This window comes from Podarcis pityusensis, assembly GCF_964106645.2.
Source record: "Podarcis pityusensis genome assembly, chromosome: 1".
Classification (NCBI taxonomy): Eukaryota; Metazoa; Chordata; class Lepidosauria; order Squamata; family Lacertidae; genus Podarcis; species Podarcis pityusensis.
Genome location: NC_138028.1, coordinates 43,584,191 through 43,608,274, shown reverse-complemented (window position 1 = coordinate 43,608,274; position 24,084 = coordinate 43,584,191). Strand labels below are relative to the sequence as shown.

The 24,084-nt window shown below is 41.9% G+C and overlaps 2 protein-coding genes across 3 annotated transcripts; one reads left to right on the top strand and one right to left on the bottom strand.

The window, feature by feature from the left end:
- On the top strand, positions 1-7,499 carry NDUFAF1 (NADH:ubiquinone oxidoreductase complex assembly factor 1). The gene is made up of 5 exons (XM_080997573.1): positions 1-137; positions 1,440-2,049; positions 3,519-3,704; positions 6,084-6,158; positions 6,987-7,499. Exons 2-5 carry the CDS (start codon positions 1,540-1,542, stop codon positions 7,125-7,127), a joined length of 912 nt encoding a protein of 303 aa, XP_080853699.1. The 5' UTR covers positions 1-137; positions 1,440-1,539; the 3' UTR covers positions 7,128-7,499.
- Positions 7,500-9,455: 1,956 nt separating this feature from the next.
- NUSAP1 (nucleolar and spindle associated protein 1) lies at positions 9,456-24,038 on the bottom strand. Of its 2 annotated transcripts, XM_080997314.1 has the most exons (12): positions 23,677-24,038; positions 22,013-22,078; positions 21,582-21,734; positions 20,984-21,152; positions 20,464-20,532; positions 16,803-16,915; positions 14,592-14,630; positions 14,294-14,481; positions 13,819-14,000; positions 12,936-13,034; positions 12,012-12,102; positions 9,456-9,970 (listed from the first exon to the last, which is right to left on the bottom strand). In XM_080997314.1, the coding sequence occupies exons 1-12, from the start codon at positions 23,767-23,769 to the stop codon at positions 9,883-9,885; spliced, it is 1,350 nt and encodes a 449-aa protein (XP_080853440.1). In that variant the 5' UTR covers positions 23,770-24,038; the 3' UTR covers positions 9,456-9,882. The 2 variants fall into 2 exon arrangements, with proteins under 2 accessions (XP_080853440.1, XP_080853441.1); XM_080997315.1 differs by lacking the exon at positions 14,592-14,630.
- Positions 24,039-24,084: the final 46 nt, after the last annotated feature.

The window sequence follows — 24,084 nt, the reverse complement described above, 5'->3', positions numbered from 1 at the left end:
CCCGTGTGCAGCGCGGAACCTTGAGTGTGAGGCTCTTGTTTCCTTGGAGAGCGGAGCCAGCTGCACTCGGTCTCGGGGGTCATACGGACGGCTTTCGGCGGCGGACTCGCGGAGCGTGGAGGCATCGTAGAAGGCAGGTGAGGGTCTTACTGTGAGAGTGAAGCGGGGATGTGAGAGGTGCATGCAAGAACTGGGATTTCCTTGCTAAATGTTCCCCTACATTGCCCGGGTGGTTTACCTCTGGAAACTCAAGGACTAGCAAACGAAAGGGCATCCGATTCGCGCAGCCTTATGCCCTGGCGCCTCTCATTTTAGAAACGGCACAACTATTCAGCTAAACCAGGTAGCATTAAAACCTTAGGTTCGGGTAAACAGGCTCTAAGGGTGGTGTGGCGAGTACTGCTGGCGTCCGTTGTCGTCTGTTGGTTATTAATATGCGCGGAAACTGTCGACTTGAGGAAGAATTCTCTCTTAATACCGTTGATAGTCTGGATATAGCTGCATAGTGATAGCGCTGTATTTAACTTTTGCCTGTTTTTTTATGTATATTCACATGCCACGTCTAGTGTGTTATTTATTCACAGTTTCAGAAGACTTACTGATTGCCTGAATTTGTAAATGTGAAAGATGTTCTTGGGTGAACTTTCCATAGTTTTTCATTTGGTATTTCCAATTAGAACTAAGTTGTTTCCTCAGATTCAAGTTTTCCTAAAGTTGTCATTTATTCAAAACATTTCTAGTCTGCTCTTTATTACTAAAAGTAATCCTTTTAGACTTACAAGATACAGTGAAAAAGCCAACAATAAATAATGGACTTGGTGACTAGATGGTGCAGAAGCTAAAACTGTTCCGTCAAAATTTTAAGATTATAAACTAATTTTGCATATGATTAGGATTTAGTAGTGATACCTTTTGAGTTTTCAGAGTACTTCATGTTTGCTATTTCAGCATCCCCTACAACAACCACGGAAAATAGGCTAATATTCCCATATTGCACATGGAAGATGAGCTGTTAATGGCTTTCTTAAGGCCACCTAAAGAGCTTATTGCTGAACCAAGAGTTTTTGTTGAATACGCATGACTGCCATTGTCATCTCTGTTTTTTAGCCAGCTCTGGAGTACATTTCAAAAAAGCTTTCCATGGTGCTAAGAGTATGCGTGTGCAGATGGGTGTGAACTCCCTATTTGCATTTAAAGAGAAAAACAGTCTTCTAATTGGATACAATATACTTATTACACTGAATTTTAAAAAATAATATTGAACTAGGGCAATGTGATACCTGTTTCTTATTTATGAGGCAGGGATTATCCTCAGACTCTGTGCCAATAATTCTACTTAAGGTAATAAAGTTAAACACATACCCAGATCTTACTAGCTTTGGAAAATAAATTAAGCCAACGTGTATGCTCGAAAAATATTTCATTTCCTTTTGTTACAGATGGAAGCAAACAACATTAATCAGGGACTGAAAGCACTATTTTTATTTAAATAAAAGTTTGTTGGAAAGCAAAAGATTCTAGTTTTCTGCGAATATTATTATGGCTTCATCCCTCAAGATTTTGGATTCTGCCTGTCTTCTAAAGAAATATCACTGGCAAAATGGCTTGTGTGCCTTGTTTAGACCTCTTGTTGATAGTTGCAATCTAAAATGGTACAGTAGCTACAGGAGACCAGGGACACCTCCTGACAGAACCCCGCCTTGGAAGAAAATAGACTTCAGCTTTCAGAAGGGAGTGGAAGGAATCAAGACACATTTTGGACGATTAGTGAAAGAAGTAACTGATCATGTGAAAGGGCCTGAGGGACGTCCACTAAAGCAATACATGCTGGAACAGACAAGAGTGGTTTGGGAGTTTCGTAGTCAAGAAGACTTGGATAAATGGGTAATCTCATCTGATGTTGAAATTGGAGGGAAAAGTGAAATCTATATGCAGCTGGGTAAGAATAACCAGTCTGCTCTGTTGTATGGGAACATCAATACTACAGTACCTCGTGATGGTGAGACCAGGTACAGTGGTTACTGCTCCATGAGATCTAAACCTCGACTGGTGAGTATATAGTATAGTAATAGTCATTTTGCTTCAAACTAGGAGGAGTGGAATTAGTTTTTAGTGATGAAAGCTCTTTATATATAGAGAGAGAGTGTGTGTGTGTTACAAAAGTACAGTGATACCTCGGGATGCGAACGGGATCCGTTCCGGAGCCTCGTTCGCGTCCTGAAGCAAATGCAACTCGCGTGTGCGCGGGTTGTGTTTCTCCGCGCATGCGTGTGACGTCATTTTGACCGTCTGCGCATGCGCACGCGGTGAAACCTGGAAGTAATGCACTCCGTTACTTCCAGGTCACCGCGGAGCGCAACCCGAAAATACTTAACTTGAAGCACATTTATCCCGAGGTATGACTGTACATACATTGTCTCTATTTTCAGATCATAAAGTCCTTTCTACAGATCAGTTATATTTGATATAAAACATTACTGTTGTATCTAGTGCAGTCGCTTTGTGAGTCGACCGTTTTGGCTCCCGAATGCCACAAACCCGGAAGTGAGTGTTCCGGTTTGTGAATGTTCTTTGGAACCCGAACATCCGACACGGCTTCTGCAGCTTCTGATTGGTTGCGGGAGCTTCCTGCAGCCAATTGGAAGCCACGTCTTGGTTCCTGAACGTTTTGGAAGTCTGAACGGACTTCTGAGGTACAACTGTATAAGGTAGGCAAGTCCAAAGTCCATTTCAGGGGTTTGATCGGTTTAATCTGGCCCCAGTGGCAGTTTATTTCCTGGGGTAAAAATCCTTTAGAAAACCCTCAACAACTTTAACCCTAAAAAAAGTCAACAACTTTGGTCGGCCCTCACAGCCCTTCACTTCATCAAATCTGGCCCTCTTTGAAAAAAGTCTGGACACCACTGGTATAAGGGGAGGAGGGTATAAATCTGAGATACAAAGAATAGTATGTTTGAGGCATGTTATTCAGTCACGCAAATTACATGGATAGTGAGTAAAGCATAAGGCATAAAGCATGATTTCCTCAAAGCCTTTACCTACTAATTTGTAATTATGTGCTTCTTAAATAAAACTGAATGTAAATACTTTAAAACATGATCTTAAATGTGAATTTGTAATGTAATTTTATCTTCCCTTCCAAAATCTGGTAAAATTGTATATATTTATTTAACTTTCTGGAAGAACTAAAGTTCATTAACAATACAATAAAAGTGTGTAAACGTGTTCAGAATGCACTGAGGCAGCTTAGTTGGGATGGGGAAGTCAAGTTTGACTCAGTGGAAGGCTTAGAACAGAGCTTTTCAAATTGTGTGTTGTGACACGTTAGTGTGTTGGCCGCAGTGTACAGATGTGTCATGCAAAAATTCTCCCCACGCTCCTCCTGGGGCTGGGAATGGGTTAGTTTGCTAGTAAAACTGAATTACTATGTCACGAAATGATGCATGTCTGAAAAATGTGTCACCAACATGAGAAGTTTGGAAAGCTCTGGCTTAGAGCAATATCTTGTATTTTGGTAGGTGGCTTTTGATCGAAAGAAGCCTTATGATTGGTCAAATTTCAATACCCTGGTCCTGCGTGTTCGTGGTGATGGTAGACCCTGGATGATAAACATCTATACAGACCCATACTTCTCTCATCAGAAGGATGACATATATAATTACTTCATGTTCACACGTGGGGGCCCGTATTGGGAGGAAATCAAGGTAATACAATGAGTATTTCCATAAGTGTGTAAAAAATGTATTACTTGTCATGTGGAAAATAAGCAACTGAAGGACCTCTGGCTTACCAGTAATAGTTGTCCAAAATTCAATAGACATGGGCTGTTATTAAAAACATTTTATCCCACTATTCAGCCAAAAAAAGGTTCCCAGAGTGAGTTACAGGTACTCTCACAATCCAAGAGACAACACAAAAGGAAAAGGAATAAAAAGCGGGAAAGCAAGCTCAGGCTATAGAGTTCTTGTAGGGATTAGCTGGAATGGAAAGATGTAAAGAGAAAAAGTCAAAAGTTCCAGCTTTTTCACCATAACCTATGGAAACTATCCTGCAGTTCCATCTTTCCCACTTATATAGTCTGATAGAATGGTTGTAAATAATGATAGTTGAGGAAGCTGGTCTCTCAGCAGACCTGATAAAGAGGCCCCACAGTCCCATCTGTCCCTCTTCTGTAGTTTAAAGGAAATGTAAGCTGACAAAATATTTATTTAAATCAAATAATATGTAGGGTATAGAAAATAAGTCCAAATGGATGTTTTTAGGCTTTACAAACTTAAACATGTAGAAGGAATAATTATAAATGTGAAAAACAGAATGATTTTATGGGTACCCCCACACCGGTTTCAGGCTTTAAAGTTTTAAGCGTTTGAGAGATAAGTGGAAACCCATAGAAGGCTGCTGAAGGTAAATGGAGGCAGTTTCTAGATAAATAAACTCAAAGTTGTGAGGACGGCTAGTCAAGGTGCTGGGATTTGATAGTCGGCTGGATGAGGGCCAGTAAATGAGGCGGAAACCTGACAAGATGGAGGTTCTGTAAGTAGCTGGTTTGTGTCTAGGAATTAGGTGTATAATTTATACATGAGGTTGCACCCACCCTGAAAGAACTGGTTTTCTGTAGTTTCCATTCATTTTTGCAGCAGGTCTATATCTATTTAGCTAGGTATTTTAATGTTGGCATTTTAGTCTTCTCTTACTGTTTTTGGTTACTACTTACTGTTTTACGATGTTTTCTGGTTTTGTGGTATGCTTAAATTTGTTTATACCTATTTGTATCGTGCCCTAGTACCTGTATGGATTAAGGGCAGTCTACACATGCGGGTGGCGCTGTGGTCTAAACCACAGAGCCTAGGGCTTGCCAATCAGAAGGTTGGCGGTTCGAATCCCTGCGACAGGGTGAGCTCCTGTTGCTCTATCTCAGCTCCTGCCACCCTAGCAGTTCAAAAGCACACCAAAAGTGCAAGTAGATAAATAGGGGGAAGGTAAATGGCGTTTCCATGCGCTGCTCTGGTTCTCCAGAAGCGGCTTAGTCATGACCCGGAAAACTGTCTGCGGACAAACGCTGGCTCCCTCAGCCTATAGAGCGAGATGAACGCGCAACCTCAGAGTCGTCCACGACTGGACCTAATGATCAGGGGTACCTTTACCTTACAAATTTTTAAAATAATAATAGCTAATTAAGCATATAGATAGCCTATACACAATTGTATCTTCTTTGCAGACTTCAGCAAACTATTGACAAGGCTATTTTGGGAGATACGTATTTGGCACAGGAGTGACTGTGGTCACATGGAGTTGTATTTTAAGAATTATTGCTTTCAGTTATTTCTCTCCTGATTTGCAGGCTAAGCATTGTGAAACTATAACAGCGCTTGCATAGTTAATAGTAATATGGTTTTAAAAAACGAAGCTTTATTGAAAAGTATTCTGCTACTACTGAACACCAATCATGAATGCAGCATTATTCTGTTGAGTTTATATAGTGTTGAAAATATCAAGTGTTAATATGTGTCTTTGTCATGCAGATTTCCATTTACCTGTGCTAATTCCTCCTAGACAGATAGCTTGACCAATCCTTCATTCTCGCGGCCCCATAACTTATTTTGTTCTTTTAAAGATCTTCCTGTTCTTGTACATAACTGTGCTTTCAGTTCTAATCAGTTGAGAGAATGCTGCATTATCCACAAGTGACAGGGATTATAAATAGTAATGGGTAGGAAAAAACTTAGCTACATAGCCATTCCAGTTTGAGTACGTGTACACACACACACACACACACACACACACACACACACATATATATATACACACACACACACACACACACACACCTGCTTTGTATTCAGAGCCAGCGCCACTATGAAAATCACAATATGAAATTATGAGCTGCATGAAGGTACTTGCTACCAGTTACCTAAAATATGCGTGCTTCTGACTAAAGGGAGACGGGGGAGGTTATTGTTGTTGTTTTAAGTATTTACTTGTGTTTTTATCTTGTATTTTATTCTGTGAACAGCCCTGAGATCTTGTGAAGAGCATTATATAAATTTAATAAACAATAATAACAAATAATTTCTTATTGGCAGATTCCGTTTTCTAAGTTCTTTTTTACAAGCCGGGGGAGAATCCAGGATAACCAACATGCACTCTGGTTAGATAAGGTAAATATTCTTGCATTTAAATCTGCTACTTGAAAGTGCAAGATTTTAACCACATGGTCCAATGAAACAAGTCCGCAAATTGTGTGCTGATGGTGCTCTTTCGGAATTTCCCTCCATACCCCATCCTCTTTAGACTAATTGTGAACTGCAAAGAACTTTTGAACTGCAGAACACCCTTGCTCTACAGAGACAAATGACAAAAGCTTTCAGTGCTTTATACAAATTCCATGTTTGAAACCTGCACTTAGCTCTTGGCTAACTTGTAGAGCTGCCCTGTTGCTCTCCAAGAAAAGTGCAAGGAGCTTATGCACTGACCAGTGCCTAGTCCTTTAAGTACCTTCCCAGTGAAGGCCTATAGCAGAACCAGTGATTGAAAAGTCCCAGGAGGGCTGTACCTGAACTAGAGTATGTGATGAGAGGAACTCTTCTCATATGGGTCCTTCTTTCCTGTTGGAATCTCTGCTGTAGAATCAGAAGAGAAGGCAAAGCTGGAGGACCAAACGTAGGGTTTGGCTTGGAGTTTGTTGTAGTTTTAGTGACTGTTGATGTGTGCAATGAAGCAATACCAGTCTGTGTTGAAATTGTCCTGTTTCTAACCTATGTTAGCATCTCAGCCAAGGCTATTTGCCATACATTTGTATACCTGCTTGTTACCAATAAACCAAGACCAGTTTTCTGATGTGTTTATAAGCTGACAATCAGTGACCATTAAAAAATATGAATGGATCTTTGCAGAGAAGTGTTCTGGCCTCCACAAGTCTATGTTAATTTGAGGAATAATTTGGAAAATGCCATTACAAATTATGCGTTGTTGTTGTTTTTAAACAGATCAGTACCTTAGGATTCACCATAGCTGACCAAGTAAATGGTCCATTTCAGCTGGAGATTGACTTCATTGGATTGTTCTGTGATGCAGCCCATTCAGAGGAAACTGCCTATGAGCTATATGAAAGGAATCCCAAGAAGTAGAACTTACTGAACATTTGGAGGACTGCTATTCATCTGAAACTGGAAACTTCCACTATCCCCCCCACCCTTACACAAAATTTGCAAACAGCAGGGGGAGGGGAAAAACCTTGGCCTGCTAAAATAGCATGTGGAGACAGTAGTAGCTGAAAGGTAGTGGCTTTCAAGGTTAGGTGACTGGATGCATTCTAATGGTTTACTAAGTTGGAATAAAGTCAACAGGCTAAAGGTCTAAAATTACATTGAAATATCCATTTCACTTGAAGAATAAGAGGCAAGTATTTTGTGGGAAACAAATAGCTAACTAATGAGTGATGTAGAAGGCTTTGGGGGCTTGTGTGTTGGGCTACCTAATAAATTTCTACCCTAAACTCATTTCTGGCTACTGCATTGTGACTGTTTTTTGTAGCTACCAGCCATCATGGGTAGGATGAGCTAATTTGCAGACATGCCAAAGCTTGTTAGAAATGGGTCCCAATGAGAGAGATCAAAAATGCAATCCATGCTGTGACCAAAGCCACTAGCATGCAGAGATTAGTTGCAATTCCATTTGGAGGGAGTACTAGATTCCTTTCTGACCTTTGTCTGTCCCATTTAGAAGCTCTTCATTGGAAGAGGCTTGCAAAACAAGCTACACATGCAATAGCAGAAAGTGATCCTCTTCCATTCTGTTTAGGTGGGAAGAAACTTTGTTATCAGAACTCTCCATAATGGAGTAGGAAACATAAGTGTGCCCTGCTATCAATCAGATGGAAGGACAATACCACTAGGAAAAAAATGTATTGTTATACCCTCTTTAAGAGTGAGTTTTCTGTGCTATTCCTTCAATCCTCCTTGTCTCTACTATGTCCTGCCTGTGATTAAAGCCTTTTTGGACATATCATGATGAGTTATAGATGACTGGGCCTCTGAGTTAGGCTTTCTTGGTGGTGGTACCCCATAGAAGGAACATACTTCCCACCAGGCTGGTACCAACATCGATTAATTTTGGAGCAAGGTGGAAATGTTTTTCTGCAACTTTTGAAGATCAGCCTTGACTGAAGACATTTAGGACAGGTGGAAGAACATGTTTTAGTAGTTTTTTATGCAATGCATGTTGTGATCCTTCCTGGGTGCTGTTTTGCTGTGAATGGGATATAAATTTAGAAAATAAATATGTATTGTGTCTGCTCATCCTCCAGTGTCCTTGATTAAAACTATAGTATACGCTTGAAGGGGGTGGGGACAGACTTGGTGATGAAATGTATCCCCACCCCTAACTGATCACCAGCCAGGACGTAGATGTGGTCTTGATCAGGCACCAGTACAATACTACTTTTTCATGCAGAAAGTCAGAAAATTCCCAATTCATTATTTAAGAATTCCTGTATTCAATTGAAAATGTGACATTGGACCTCCCATGAGGGATGGAGTGGATCCTCAGATGGGTTGTCCCTCCAATTTGCTCCACAGGCAAAATATGTGAATTAGACAAGGTCATCCAGCTCGGAAGAAAATATAATGTTAACCTTGGAGAAAAGGACTGCAGCTCATAGGCACAACATGCCAGATGACAACGTGCAAAACAAGACTGGAGGAAGAACGTCCAGTATAAAACCAGTACAAAATTGAACTGAACTAGAGGGTACTCAATTTGAGGGAATACTAAAAAATATATAAATTTGTCCAACCTACAGCCAGTGACCCAAACTAACCTAGGGCGGATAGGGTCCCCCTGCCCCTGCAGGAAATAGACCTTTATAGGAGGTCCAATGTCACATTTTCCTGCAGAGGGGAGGGGATCCTTGGATGGGATGTATCAAAGCTACTCAGATGGGTGGGACCAGCTGTGGACCCTACTCTTACTGGCACCTGCTGCAGTACTCTCCTACCAGAAGAAGCTTCAGCAGTTGAATAGGCATTAATTCTGTAATGTCTCACAAATGTAGACACAGAAGACTAGATGGCTGCCCTACAAAAAATCCCCCAAAGGTGCTGAGGTGCCAATGGCAGGGAAGCAAGTAGTGACCCCAGCCAGGCAGAACTAGAAACCTCATAGCACTTGGAAATGCATCCTCAGCCATCTGAAAAGTAGCATTTGAAACCTTTCCCATGGTCTGCAGCTGGAAAATAAACAGAGTCAGATAAGCAGACTCAAAAATTAAAAGATGCTCATGGACCTGAAAAGGTTTGCAACTTTTGCTGTAGAGAATATACAACTAACCACCGTATGAACCATTATTGTTGCTAACAGGTTCAGAGCACCTACAGCAGTAGAGAATAGCTCTAGTGGCAGAGCTGTGTAATAGTGTTCACTGATTTAAAATTAACTTTTATCCAAGTTGCACAACATACTGTCAACAATATTGCTTTAATGAAATTAGTAAAACAAAGTTATATAAAAACACTCAATTAAATGCATCTAAAACTTAATTTTGTTCCTTTTATCTTATACAATACACTTTTTTGGTCCACAACTGGAATAATTTTTTAGTTTTCAGCTCCTCCAGAAGATAGTAAGTGAATCTAGAGAAGACATTCACAAAAGTTAATTATTACAAGTTGCAGATTTGAAGCTGTTAACAACCCCTTTTCAGATAGTTAAAACTGAATTAGCTGACACCAGTGCCCTATATTTTCTCATTAGATGAAGCTAGCTCAGTACAAGACAACAGATTGACTTAAGAATGTAACTGCATAGGAAATAAGTAAATGTATTTACAGGAAAGAAAATGTTTTGCATTAAAATGCTATTTACAAAGTCATTTTTGAGTTGGCCTTAAGTAACAGTTAATCCTCTCCGGGATCTAAGCACTTCGTCTTTTCTCTGTTTTCTTTCCTGGACATGCCTCTCCCTCCTCTCTTCTCTGTAAGCAAAACATACCATATTAGATTAACTCATGCACCAGTGCTAACAAGTACACAAAGCCAATACAGTGGTACCTTGGGTTACATACGCTTCAAGTTACAGACTCCGCTAACCCAGAAATAGTACCTCAGGTTCAGAACTTTGCTTCAGGATGAGAACCGAAATGGTGCAGTGTGGCGGCACAGCAGCAGGAGGAGGCCCCATTAGCTAAAGTGGTGCTTTAGGTTAAGAACAGTTTCAGGTTAAGAACAGACCTCCAGAACGAATTTCTTAACCCAAGGTACCACTGTAAAGACAAACCGCTGAGTGTTCTTTTGTTGCTGCATCCATTTTTACATCTGGAAGGAGGCATTACATTTTCGGGGGGGGGGGGGGAACCATACTCGACTATAAAGTTGCATGGTTGAATTCCAGTCATATGTGAAATAATTAAGTCATCTTTGAGAATATTTGGGAAAATAAGTATGACCCCATCCATAAGATAGGCAAATAAGAAATTGCTGTAGTTACTTCTCTGCTTTCCATATCTACTTGCTAGCTCATCCTAGAAGTCAAGTATTTGTATTTCTGAATGACTGCTCTGAGAATAATACTGGATATACTGGAGAAAGTTTTCAATCCAGATTGGGGTTTAAATTGCATAAACTATATACAAGATTTTTAATATTGATAAGCAGCTTCAGCTGCCACTTAAGATTATTTGTAGCAATAATGGGACGCTTGAAAACTGAAGACAGTTTCATCTCTTTAAAGGGCCAGTATTAGTCAGGGGCCTGCAAGGACAGAAGTACTTGGCCTTCCTTCATCCCTAAAGCAAGTTTAAATTGAGTGTGTAATATAATTAATAATAATAGTAATTTATTATTTATACCCCGCCCATCTGGCTGAGTTTCCCCAGCCACTTTGGGCGGCTCCCAATCGAGTATTAAAAACAATACATCATTAAATATTAAAAACTTCCCTAAACAGGCCTGCTGCCTTCAGGTGTCTTTTAAAAATAGGATAGTTGCTTATTTCCTTGACGTCTGATGGGAGGGCATTTCACAGGGCGGGCTCCCTACCATGAACAACACACCTTATGGTTTATTTTAAACCTCCCTTTCCCCTATCCCCAAGCTGTACTGCTGGCCCCAAACCTCATGCTGCAGAATGACAGAAGTATTGTGGGGGGGGGGGGGTTGCGGATGTTTCAGCTCTCAACCCAAGAGTACACTTCAGGAGGAACCCTTAATGGGGGACCACTTTTCATTATTTGTATCTCCAACCTAAGGGTGCCCGAGGACCTGTCGCTGTCTTTTATGCTTTGCACAATTAAAACTTAAACATATATCACCTATTTTCATGTCCCTCTCTTAAATCAAGTTGTTCCCTTTGCTTTTGTCAGGGCTTTCAATGTTTTCTATCAAGTGGCTTCAGATGAGCTTTCTAAGTTGAAAGCCTATGAAAGGTGGCCAGACCTCCCTCCCTGCATATTTTGTGAGGGTGAGAAGGCATGCACACTAATGTGTGGAAAGAGCTCATCCATGGGAGAGGGAGATCCATGGGAGAGGGAGTGGCTCAGTATCCCGTCTCTTGGGGAGAATTTCTACACATACCGTATGTTAGGCACATACTTGTATTAGGCAATATTTTAAATAAAGTAATACATAACATCCACCCACAATATAAAAATACTTTGCCAAGTATGTTAGTATATGCACAAAACCCTTTTCGCTTGCCATGTGTATGGCCCGCAGGTGTGACACTGCTTGCTTGATCACTTCTATACACAGCAGTCTTATTGCAGAACTATCAAATCCTTACTTTGTCTATAGGAGACCTCATTGGATGGCATGGGGCCACCAACATTGCTACTAGAGGGTAGGTAAGGTGGCCCATACTAGGATTGGTCCACTGTTTGAGCTCTTTTATGATTTCCAAAGCATACACATGTGAGTGGAGTGAAGTGAAGTGAAGTGGAGGTAAAGTTATGAGAGTGGTCACAACATCTGAAAACAGCTTATGGTAGACTGTATGGCAGCCTTAAGTCATATACTTGCCTAGTCTGAAGAAGTGGCTGTTTATAATTTCTCTTGTGTGAACATGGAGTCTGGAGATTCTCCTTTGATTTGCCCCAAGGTTTCAGTTTTCCTATATTTACATAGAAGGAAAATATGCCAAGATTTAGCTTTTGTATATAGCACATATTGTTTGAGTGAACTTGAAGATAATTAAGTATATTCCAATTTCAGTCTGAACATTAGCACTTACTACTTGCAGTGTATTATTACTCTGGAAAGGCAAAATTCATCTAGAAATCAGTGCTGACCTACTTAAGCTTGAACACATGAAATTTTATGATCAAGGAATGATTAGATCAGGTAACTTTTTTCAAGCCTACCAGTAGTGGGGTTTACTCACACAACTACTGTATGCCTTCTGTGAGAAACTAGTGAACAGTACTAATACAGTAAAGCATAATTCTTATAGGAATTCATGAAACGCTGCAAGATGGGTTATTTTACTTGCTATCCTTTGCAGTTAACAGAACTAGACAGAAATACGCTTTCCCTACCTCTGCATGTAGCAGGCAAAAATCCCTAGGATTGGTAGTGCTTTCTACTTTGTCTAAAGGTCTGCGTCATGGCTTTCACAGACCAAGAATGAACTCATTTCAATATGATTTAGAAAAGACAAATTCAGTAAGATTTCTAAATGATGTACATAAAATTTATCGATCCAAGTGGTATGATAAATGGGAAGATAGCTCAGTTGGTAGAACACAAGACTCTTAATCCCAGGGACGTAGGTTCAAAGCCCATGTTTGGCAAAGGATCCCTGCATTGCAGGGGGTTGGACTAGATGACCCTGTGGTGTATTTCAGCTCTACAAATTTATGATTCTATGTACTGTACACTGAAAGTTGGGGTCATTTTAGGAAAACACACATTTTGCAACTATATTGACATGCCAATTTTCAATACCTTTGTGTGGCTGATAGCCAAGAGGTCTTGACAGACTTGCTTGTAGATCAAATACTGGTTTCTTTGCGCTGGTGGCTTCAAACTTGAAAGGCGTAACGGCTATTAAAAGAAGACCGCATATGAACACCAGTGACAGGCAGGTAAAACTTAGCAAATGATACCAGCTAAACTGTTTGCTGCTTGACAGTGTTATGTATAGAAGCTTGACTGAGCTGTAAATTTGATGAAAAGCCAGTTACCCTTACACTTCCATTTGGAGTCTAGTAGTAATTAGAGGTAAATACTGAACTCCCCAAAGCAAAAGCAAAAGGTTAAAAAGAGGATGATGATGTTGCTCTTTTTTAAACTAAAAAGTCGGCTTGAGTTTTTCAGTCATCTAATGTACTGAACAAATAAATTACAAATATAGTTACACTGTAAAACTGCCTTTATTCCAAAGGAGCATGAATGCCTTTCAATTAGACATGTATTTATTAAAGGAAACAAAATTTCCATTAAGAATATGGGTTGCAGGGGGTGAAGTGGAAGAGTGACAAGACAGGACACCACATGGGGCTTCAAGAGACAAATCAAGGAAGGCATGAGGAAAGACCTCAGTCTCCAGAGACAGTTTACTTATAACACACTGGACTGCATATTGGAGGGCAATGCTGTTCCAGCTTTTCATGCTGAATTAATTTATCCCTTCTTGTTGCCCACTCCATCAGTGTAGAGTTATTTCAGTGCCTTAGACACTGAGGAGAGAGAACCCAATCCTGACTATGTAACAATAGCCCACAGATTCTGCACCAGATGCCTACACTGCAAGAATTACCTCGTCCTTGTAGAATCAAGTATAGGCAATTGCCATTGTGTTTATTTGCAAATTAAGTTCATCAGTTACCAGAGTTTGTTGGGATTTCTGCTGATTGATGCTTTGTTGCACTTCCTTTGGAATTTGTCATAGTGATTGACTTATTGCTCTCCTGGCTGGCTGGGGTACCAACGTTCGGGAAAGGAGTTTTTCTAGATGGCGTCTTGGTAAGGGAGCGCTTGTGCTCGTTATCCTTTGTAGATGTAGAGAATCTGAGCAAAACAGTTATTTTCAGTATTTAATGGTCGAGTTTCAGCTATTCCTTAAATCAATTTTCTTCCAAATAAACACTGAAAACATGCAACAGAGCCCGAACTACTAACCCCCCCACAATCTTTTAGAGTAGTGTTTATTTTTATTTTGTTTATTAGATGTGTATATCAACCCTTCATCCATTGTTGTAATTAAATATACACATGCTTCAACTGTGTAGCATTCTATAAATGTCACAATCTCATAATACTAACATTATTTTATTAGCTGTTGCTACTTATAGTGTCTTTACCTGACATTCATCTTGGTGGTAGAGAGGCAGGTTGAGCTGAATATTGATTTTTGAGATAAAATGCTTTTGTTTGCAGTGCCAGAAGAATTGCGTGGTGAGTGTCGCAAGTTTACGGGAGTACACACAGCAGACTGCTTATTCCTTTGAGGATAAGGGCTTAATAAAAACCCTCTGGAACTGGAACGCTTCTGCAAATATGAGGGATATTAGCATATTTTCAAGTCTGCACTGTGATTTGGAGTAAATCAGGGATCATTAAAGTTTTAAGGTAAGCTGAAAACCAATAATTTATTCTCACCTTGGAATTACTGTTTTGAGATGTCTTCTGAGCCAGCATCTGCCAACATTTGAAGATAAACTGTATCATTTCTATGGGTGTTATTCTAGTTCCTCAAGATGAACACATTGCCAAATTAAAAGCAAATATGGCTTGCTTTAGCCAAAATAAGAAATCCCACAAAAATTGATACAAGCACAGACTGCCTATTGCTGTCTGTCTGAGCCCTATGCAGGCATTAGGAAAGCTACTATACCAGGAGATGAAAAACCACTGAAATCAGTATATGAACCTCAAAATATGATTGCTTTAAAGTTTAATTTGTCAATACTTCTGTGCACTTTCAGTCCATTAGGATATTTTAGTGCTTTACAAAGTTAAACCAAGTGATAAACACAAAACCAAACTCCAAAACCAGGCTGTATCTAGTGCCCTAAGCTAAAGAGCCACATTTTCATTGCCTGCTGAAAAGCAGGCAGAGATCACATGGGTCTCAATTAGAATGTTATCTGAAGCTGTTAGCTTATCACATTGGCTATAATGCCTAGCAAACTTTCACATCTAAATTATATTTGCACTAGCCCACCTCTGTGTTGTTTTCAGGGGCTGATTCCTAACTTTCTAAAGCAGGGGCAGGAGGAGGAAGAGGGATAAAAGGGAGAAGACACTATTGTAAATGACTTGGTGGGGAAGGGGAAGTCTTTCTGTGTGTGAGGTGGGGAAGAGAAGAGGAAGGGGCAGGGGTAAAGGTGGCATTTGGAGGAATGAGGGGAATAGAAAGAAAGGTAATTGTGAGAGAAACACAATTTTAGGGCTCTAGTGGCAGAGGGGGGGAAAGGCTGGAGAGGAGGAATTGGGGAGTAGATGAAAGTGGATGGATTTAAATGGGGCATTTGCAGTGCTGTGGAGGAAGGAGCACTGAGGGAAATGAAGGGGAATATGTCAGTGTCCCTTGCTTCATGGTGTATTCAAATCTCTCCCTCTTCCATTCTTCAGCTGCCTAATATGAGAAAGATAGAGGATGGATGTGGAGCCCTCAAATATGCCATAGTACCTTCATGCAATGTTGTTCATTAAAGCATAGTCTGTGTGCAAGCAGGAGTTGAGAAAAGGAAAGGGGAGGGGGAAGGTAAAGGGTGATGGTAAAACTGGTGCAAAAGGGGCTGCAAAAAAGTAGGGGCACAAAAGGGGCTGCTGAATAGGAGGGGATGGTGGCTTCATAATTTGGCAGACGACAAGAGTAATTAGTTGCAATGTTTGGGAAGAGTTGCAATGTTCTGTGTGCAGGGAGGGTGCATAAAAAAGTAGGGAAGAGGCTGCATGGATGTGGGGGTGAATGCGAAAACCGGTGCAAAGCAGGGTTGCAGAATAGAAGTGACTTCTATCCTGAATGGGGTTGGAGATATGAAAAGCGAGCTTTTTCACTGCATGGGGTGGGAAGGAGCTCTAGGATGTTGATGCTGGAGTGATTGTGGGGTTGGTGAGGGGAGTGAGTAGCGCAGAATACTTCAATAGTCCTGCAGTCATAATGCTGAAATACCTGGTGATTATAAAATACAAATGTTTAAAAAGTCAATCTCCACAAGACTTATGGGGACAAGTCGGTTTCAACCCTGGTAAGAATGTCCCCTGAAGATTAAGGAGGCTCTAACAAAACAACAACAAAAGAAAAATGGAAAAACCAAAAGAAAGGTATGGAGAATGCAGGCCAGTTAGGACTGGGCCAAGCTACTCTGTGGGTCAGAATACATTGTATGAAAGAACTTCACAGTACACAGGGACTGAAAGACCTGTAATTGGTGAGATGGTCTTTGGAAGAAAGGAGGGCTAAATTTATGACATGCACTCTAATTACAGTGGTGCCCCGCAAGACGAAAAACCCACTAGACGAAAGGGTTTTCCGTTTTTCAATGCGCTTCGCAAGACGAATTTCCCTATGGGCTTGCTTTGCAAGACGAAAACGTCTTGCGAGTCTTGCGATTTTTTTCGCTCCCCCCCCTTTTTTCTAAGCCGCTAATAGCCTTTTAGCCGCTAAGCCTTTAATAGCCGCTAAACCGCTAATAGCACTAATCCGCTAATAGGGTTGCTTCGCAAGACGAAAAAACCGCAAGACGAAGAGACTCGTGGAACGGATTATTTTCATCTTGCGAGGCACCACTGTACTATGAGTGAATGCAGGTTTCATTCTAAATACTCTGCATATAGGGTGGGGTGGAGAAAGTTAATCCTTACCTTGACCTCATTAACTGAATTGCTGAAGTTGCGAATCATTTTATTTTTCCTTTCAAGGTATTCATCAATAGATTGCATTTTCTTGAACTGAGCCTCGTGAATTTTCTTAAAGTCTTCAGAATTAAAAAGAACATTGTTACCAATATTTTTCTTTAAAAGCACACATACCAATTTAATTGCTAGTTTGCAGCCCCCTATAAATCAACAAGAATCATGCAGGTGAGTGTGCTAGAAGAGAAATGGAGCACTCAGTTCCCTTATCTGCACCCAGCAAAGAAACGCAGCAGACTGCTGTAGTCGGGAGGCAGAGATTGTTATTCTATTTGCAACTAGTAACTTTACAAGGTTGTGTCCAACATTGCTGTTCCATTTGCACAGTACAGTGGTACCCCGCAAGACGAACGCCTCGCAAGACGGAAAACCCGCTAGACGAAAGAGTTTTCCGTTTTGGAGGCGCTTCGCAAAACGAATTTCCCTATGGGCTTGCTTCGCAAGACGACAGCCCATAGGGAAATCTCAGGGACAGCGGGGAAGCGCAGCGGGTCTTCCCCACTGTCCTCGGACCTCCTCCGAAGCCTGGCGGTGGGGCGGGGACACCTCCCGCCGCCGCCGGGCTTCGGAAGGCTCCTCCGAAGCCGGGCGGCGGGGCGGGAACACCTCCCGCCGCCGCCGGGCTTCGGAACGGTGCTCCGAAGCCGGGCGGTGGGGAGGGAACACCTCCCGCTGCCGCCGGGCTTCGGAAGGCTCCTCCGAAGCCGGGCGGTGGGGCGGGAACACCTCCCGCCGCCGCCGGGCTTCGGAAGGCTCCTCCGAAGCCGGGCGGCGGGGCGGCAACACCTCCCGCCGCCGCCCGGCTTCGGAACGGTGCTCCGAAGCCGGGCGGTGGGGAGGGAACACCTCCCGCCGCCGCCCGGCTTCGGAACGGTGCTCCAAAGCCGGGCGGGGGGGGGAGGGAACACCTCCCGCCGCCGCCCGGCTCCGGAACGGTGCTCCAAAGCCGGGCGGGGGGGAGGGAACACCTCCCGCCGCCGCCCGGCTTCGGAACGGTGCTCCAAAGCCGGGCGGCGGGGCGGGAACACCTTCTGAAGGCGGGCGGGGGGCGAAAGTCTTTGCTCCCCCCTGCCTGCCTGTCCCGGAGGGCTTTTAAATCGCCCCGGACAGCGGAGAAGTCCTCCGCTGTCCCGGGGCGATTTTAAAATGCCGCCCGACAGCATTTTAAGATCGCCCGGACAGCGGAGAAGTCCTCCGCTGTCCCGGGGTTTTTTAAAATGCTGGGGGTGGGAAGAAAAGCCCTTGTCCCCCCCCCCAGACTTCAGAAGAGGTCCGGGGACAGACTGTCCCCGGACCTGGCCTGAAGGCGGTTTCCCTAGGAACGCATTAATTGATTTTCAATGCATTCCCATGGGAAACCGTGCATCGCAAGACGAAAAACTCGCAAGACGAAGAGACTTGCGGAACGAATTAATTTCGTCTTGCGAGGCACCACTGTAACTTCCTTTTCTCCTGCCCCATATAGCCCCACCCCACATACCCAGAACATCTGCTCCAGAGAAGGAGGAAGGGGAAATATCATTGTGTGAGTGCAACTCCACTTGTGCAGCACTGGATACAAATATGTATAACAATATTTACTGCTGAATTTCTACAGTGGATTCAATACATGAACAGACATTTGTTTTGAATAGGTGCTTTGTTGCTCCCGAAATAAAGTTGCCATTTAAAAAAATTAAAGTGACAGCTATATTCCTCCTCTAGTTCTTTAGCATTGTGTTAATTATCTGTAATTGTACCCTTATTAAATTTATTCTCCCATTTTTAGTTGTAAAGTCTCTTTTGTTCAGTACTTGCACAAACCATTCCTGCTTCTGTTATCGCCCAAGGTCTTGACATCTATTTTTTAGCTTCATGAATGTCAGTAAAAATATCAGATTCATGAGATTTTCCTTACTGTTATTCATGCTGATAAATCAGACTAATATTTTAAAGAAAAGAACAAGGCTACTGCAAATCTTGAAGAGTTTTGATTTCTCATTTATGTTTGCAGCATAGAATATCATTCGTGCCTCTAACTTTTGGTACAGTATACAACAAACAGTAGCTTATGTAAAAATGTAATCGCCAAATGTTTTCAGATGTCAAAACTTGAATTTTGCTTTTTCACAGCAATGTTCTATAAGTATGAGTTTGACAGTTTCCCCACATTTCCCTCTACAGGTTATCTGCATGTAATGTCATGGAAGCATGTATTAATCAGTTGGATTTGTACCAGATATTAGTGTCTTCATGGATAGTTACCTGTGAGCATGGGAAAACTTGGAAATATTTGCACATTTATTACAGCTTATCAGAGTAAGAAAGCATGGTTATTTTAAGATGCAAGCACATGTAGCAGATGCAACTCAAGAAAATGAGCTGGTACATATGAAATATAAGCAGAATACTAGTACATCAAAAAGAAAAGTTTATTACTATTATTATTATTATTATTGCTGTATTCATTAGTATGAAGCTTTAAATTTACTTCCAAGTCTCCCCATGCTCCTCTACATATCAGCCTTCAAATGCCCTTCAAAAGATGTTTTGTTCTGGTTAAAACGCTTTGCACAAAGAAATCCCACATACATGGAATTGTTCCATCTGAACTGTTACACAGAAGGCAAAAGAAGAAGAGGAGTTTGGATTTGATTGTTGGAAAACAAGCCCCCTCGGGAGAGGCTGCCCCCCCCCCCCCAGGGTCCCAGAGCTTGTTTACCGGTGATCTTCCTGGCTGGCATCCCCGCTAGTCCAGGGTAGATCTTTATAGGCGATATTTCCCAGCGTGGAAAATGTACACCCCCTCCCTTCTTGCAACTCAGCAAGGGAAAAGGAGATAGCCAGAAATTCTATTTACATCTTGTTTATTTCTGACTTTACAGCACTACAGAAAACATGTCCGATCAGTTCAGACTTCTTCAAGCAAGTAAGTCAAACTTCCTTTACATATGCAACAGGAAGGTTTCATATTACACTCTTCACAAAGCTCTGAGAAGCCTGTGAACTTCCGGGAATATTCTTTCCCACAGCTAGTCACATCATGTGAAGTTTTCACCATGCTGCTGCCAGTTTGCAGCTGCGTTGCTCTCATATACTGACATTGATATCCCGCCTTTCACTCCCTTTAAGGAGTCTCAAAGCGGCTAACATTCTCCTTTCCCTTCCTCCCCCACAACAAACACTCTGTGAGGTGAGTGGGGCTGAGAGACTTCAAAGAAGTGTGACTAGCCCAAGGTCACCCAGCAGCTGCATTTGGAAGAGCGGAGACGCGAACCCGGTTCCCCAGATTACGAGACTACCGCTCTTAACCACTACCCCACACTGGCTCAGAAATGGCAAGCATCAAGGTGTCACATAAGATACTTTTCAGTAGTCAAGACAAGGAATTCAACTGCAAGCTGAGGATAGTTGCTGGTTACCATATCAGTGGCTCTGAAGATTTGCTGCAAAATTCTTCCATAAAAATCTTTCCCACATATTTTTTAAAATAAGCACAGCAGTGTGATTTAACAAACAAATGGCAAAGCGAAAGATAAAAACAGCACCTGTGCATTTAAACATTTAGATTCATGTAAAAATAGGTTAATATTTTATCCTATTGCAGGTCAGCTATATTAATGCTACTTACTTGGAGTGGTAGAAACAAATCCTTTTCTCCCAGGTTTCTTTTCAGAGACAGGATCCACAAGAATCCTACCTGATGGAAACAGATATGGGAGAAAACTTGAAAATTATTGGGCAACAATAGTGCTACAATTTCAAACTGTTCTTAACATTTTCAAATTTCTTAAGTTAAGCAGGACAAATTTAGCTATTCAAGTTTCAATCAGATAATCTTTCATATGAGTGTAATGTTTGCTAAGGCTTTCTACTAATGACTTTGTGAAATGGTGATTTTGTTGAGCATGCTGATGACAAAGAGGAAAATAAAAGTGGTACATTAAAGCTCCTCTCACATTAGATCCTTCACGAGACTACTAGCCTGAGCAGCACTGCACACTGCTGCCACTACTGTCTACAAACTATTGTTCAGCTCCCAAGAATCCTAGATTTTACTGAGTGTGAAAATATAGACAACAGCTTGCCCCCCACACTGTACTGAACTAGTACAAAACAAGCATTTTACTTAAAAGCACAAGTTACTTTACCTCCCTTTCTTCTGGTTTTTTTCTCTTTTTGTTGACCTTCAGTATCTGAGTTATCTGCTAAATTTTCTACAGTTCCACTGTTCAATAGACACTTGTTTTGGCTGGTCTTCAGCATTTTTCTAGACTCAACTTCCTGGGCCTCTTCACATTCTGTCACCTCTGTCAGAATCTGAAGTTCAAAAAAATAAACTTGTAAATAAGCATTTTGCTTTTCTGCTACAGTAGAACAGTAAAAGAAAGCCTTAGGGCTTCAATGCATGCTTGTAAATATACAGGCAAATGATAGGGCGATCAGAACATGGATTTCAAAAGCTGGAGAGTACACTGAATAGTTCTTTGCACCCAATAACTAACAATGTTACAAAGTAACTTATTCATAACTTAATTTATACAGGGTTCAGGATCAGACATTTCTTGACACCTTTTTGAAGGACATACTACACAAAACTCGTAAATGTTGTTACCTTTTGATCATCGCATAAAGCACTATAGCCTTTTCATATAAAACTCTTTTCAAAAGCACAAAATACCAACTTAAACTTCCAAAAGCAGCAGGTAAATATTTACAATACAAAGACTCAATGATACATAAAGTCACCTCTTTCTCTGGAAGTTCTGTTTTTCCTTCTGGGTTTCCCTGGGCATCATCATATTTCTGTTTTCTACGCCTTTTAGTCACCATGGACTCGTTTACAAGCCTTTGACTGCTGTCCAGCTCATCTGTATCTGTAGATAAGCCTCTTTTGTTTACCTGTACCAAGTAAATTGGACCACATCATTCTTATTTCCAAATTATTTGTAAACATTGAAGAAGCAACATGGGGAGATTTTCCCACCTAGCTGAAACTCAAATCACTTATTTGGTGATTTCAGAAAATGGTTTACAGTTTATACCCCAAGAATAATTCTGATAAAAATCAGGTGAGAATCGCTTCTGCGCCAGCATATGCATAATTAACAAGTGAGCATGGTGTTTTAAAGGCAATGAAAAACACAGAAATTGATAGGCCAAATATATTTTGTGCTTACCATACTTCCATTTTCCTTTACTGATGAAAGGAAGTGCTGCTTCAACAAATGTAACAACTTGTCTGCCTACAAAACAGTTACAGCATAATGTGAGATCAGTGTACACAAGGTTTCATTTCACCAGGTTTTTTCATATAAAATTAAATACATCATTATAAGTCACTTTAAATTAAATAGACAAGTCATGATAGATCATACTGATAGATTATATTGAGTAATAAGAATGGGCAGTCTTTTCAAGTTGGCAAAACATTGTTGTTTAGCCGTGTCCGACTCTTCGTGACCCCATGGACCAGAGCATGCCAGGCACTCCTGGCAAAACATTAGGTATAGAAATAGGTTACATAGTCTTTCACTGCTATATGGTTCAGCTAACAGAATTGGGGACCCTGTATTTGAGAAAGAGGAACATACTGGGTGCTCCTAGGAAAGGATATTTAATACCACAAAGAAGTCATTCAGACCAGATTTTTCTGTGTCTTTGGCACATTAGCTTCCATACACTGTTTTTGTAGTGATAACATTCACTGCTGTTCCACCACTTGCTGTTCACACCAGCAGGCAGAACTTGATGGAAAGTATGTGGGCTATTCTTCTCTGACCCATCATGGACTCAGGGCACTTGAATATCCTTGGGGAGTTGGACAGCAAAAGCCAACCCCCAATTTGTATACAAAGGGGTGCAACGGGTAAGCCCTGATCCCACAATAAAGCCATCTAGAAGCACTCGCTACAAAGCTGGTGCCAGTTGGTGTTTGTTTGCGGCCAGTTAAATGCAACACAGGAAAGCAATCTAGAAAAGATCGCCCTCTGGCATAATTGTTTTGAGTAGGGCGCCCGTTTCAAATTGACTAGGCAACTTGAGTGGGCACATTCATATGGACTAGCGCCTCGGATGTACAGTGGAACCTCAGGTAGCGAATGCGATCCATGCGGGAGGCACGTCTGCAACCCGCAGCGCCACGTCGGTGCACGCGCGGGTCGCAATTTAACGTTTTTGCTGATAGAATTGTATTGATAGAATACAGGTAACTGAACAAACTTTGTTGCATTATATTCTTCATTAAATTATCTTTCCATTGATACATAATTTTATGGTATTGCTCCAAAAAAGGTAGTGTTATGAGCGACCAAACCTCAGAAATACACTTTTCCCAAAAGGTTTCCACAATTTTGGCCACTAGTGTGTGCAGGGCCAGATTTAGGTTTGATGAGGCCCTAAGCAACTGAAGGTAATGGGGCCCTTTATATGTCCAGCTGTCCTTTGTCAACAACAAATTGTAGCTGTTTTTTGCGTTGAATGTATGCTGTATGGTAATTTAGGAACCTAATTGGTCCATACACAACACAAAACACTGTTGCTGTGTGTAGGTTTTATTTTATTTGGTTTTTTATCTTATATTTTGGAAAGCCAAGTTTTTTTCCTTTAATTTTTGTTAGGGAGGGGCCCAAGAGAGTGGGGCCCTAAGCTATAGCTTGTGTCAAGTTAATTAGATCGTCCTGGGCGCGCGAGCTCCTGTGAGGCTCACAAGGCAAGTTAGACGGCTAAAGAACGGCGGCCATGTTACTCGACTCTCGTTCCGAAAAACGCCCTCTCACATTTCGCCTCGCCCGCACCCAGTCGTCCCTCCCCAGCCCCGCTTCACTGCGCGCAGCCCCCGCACCTTGAGGTTGGCCTTCAGCCCCGCGCTCTTGGCCAGGCGCCTCAGCTCGCCGTACTTGAGCGCCTCCAGCTGCTGCGCTGAAGGAGCCTCCATGCTCGCCTCTAGCCAACCGACCGCTCCAACCGCCGCACTTCAAACCAGCCCGCTCAGCGCTCGCCGTCCTTCCTCCCAGCCGCGCTGCCTTCGAAATCACCTCTCGCACCGTCTCATTGGTCGAGCCGCAAGCGAAAGTGGGTGGGGCTCGAAGGAGGCTCGTAGCCAATAGGAACCCCGGACAAACAAACAAACAAACAAACAACAAACAAACCCCACCACCGTTTCGTTTCCTTGTTTCGAAAAGGCGCGAAGGCTTCTCCGGCTCTCCACACGCTCCGAGGTAAAACAAAAGCGCCCCTTGGGTGGAAAACG

Bases quoted from the DNA above. Each gene is read 5' to 3' on its own strand.
- NUSAP1 (XM_080997314.1), bottom strand. From the start codon at position 23,769: ATGGAGGCTCCTTCAGCGCAGCAGCTGGAGGCGCTCAAGTACGGCGAG. The intron at 21,735-22,012 runs GTAAGCACAAAA...TACTTGGTACAG, and splicing joins TAAAGGAAAATGGAAGTATG to GTAAACAAAAGAGGCTTATC. The intron at 9,971-12,011 runs GCAAGTATATGA...TTTTGCTTACAG, and splicing joins CAGCCACTTCTTCAGACTAG to AGAAGAGAGGAGGGAGAGGC.
- NDUFAF1 (XM_080997573.1), top strand. From the start codon at position 1,540: ATGGCTTCATCCCTCAAGATTTTGGATTCTGCCTGTCTTCTAAAGAAA. The intron at 3,705-6,083 runs GTAATACAATGA...TCTTATTGGCAG, and splicing joins CGTATTGGGAGGAAATCAAG to ATTCCGTTTTCTAAGTTCTT. The intron at 6,159-6,986 runs GTAAATATTCTT...GTTTTTAAACAG, and splicing joins ATGCACTCTGGTTAGATAAG to ATCAGTACCTTAGGATTCAC.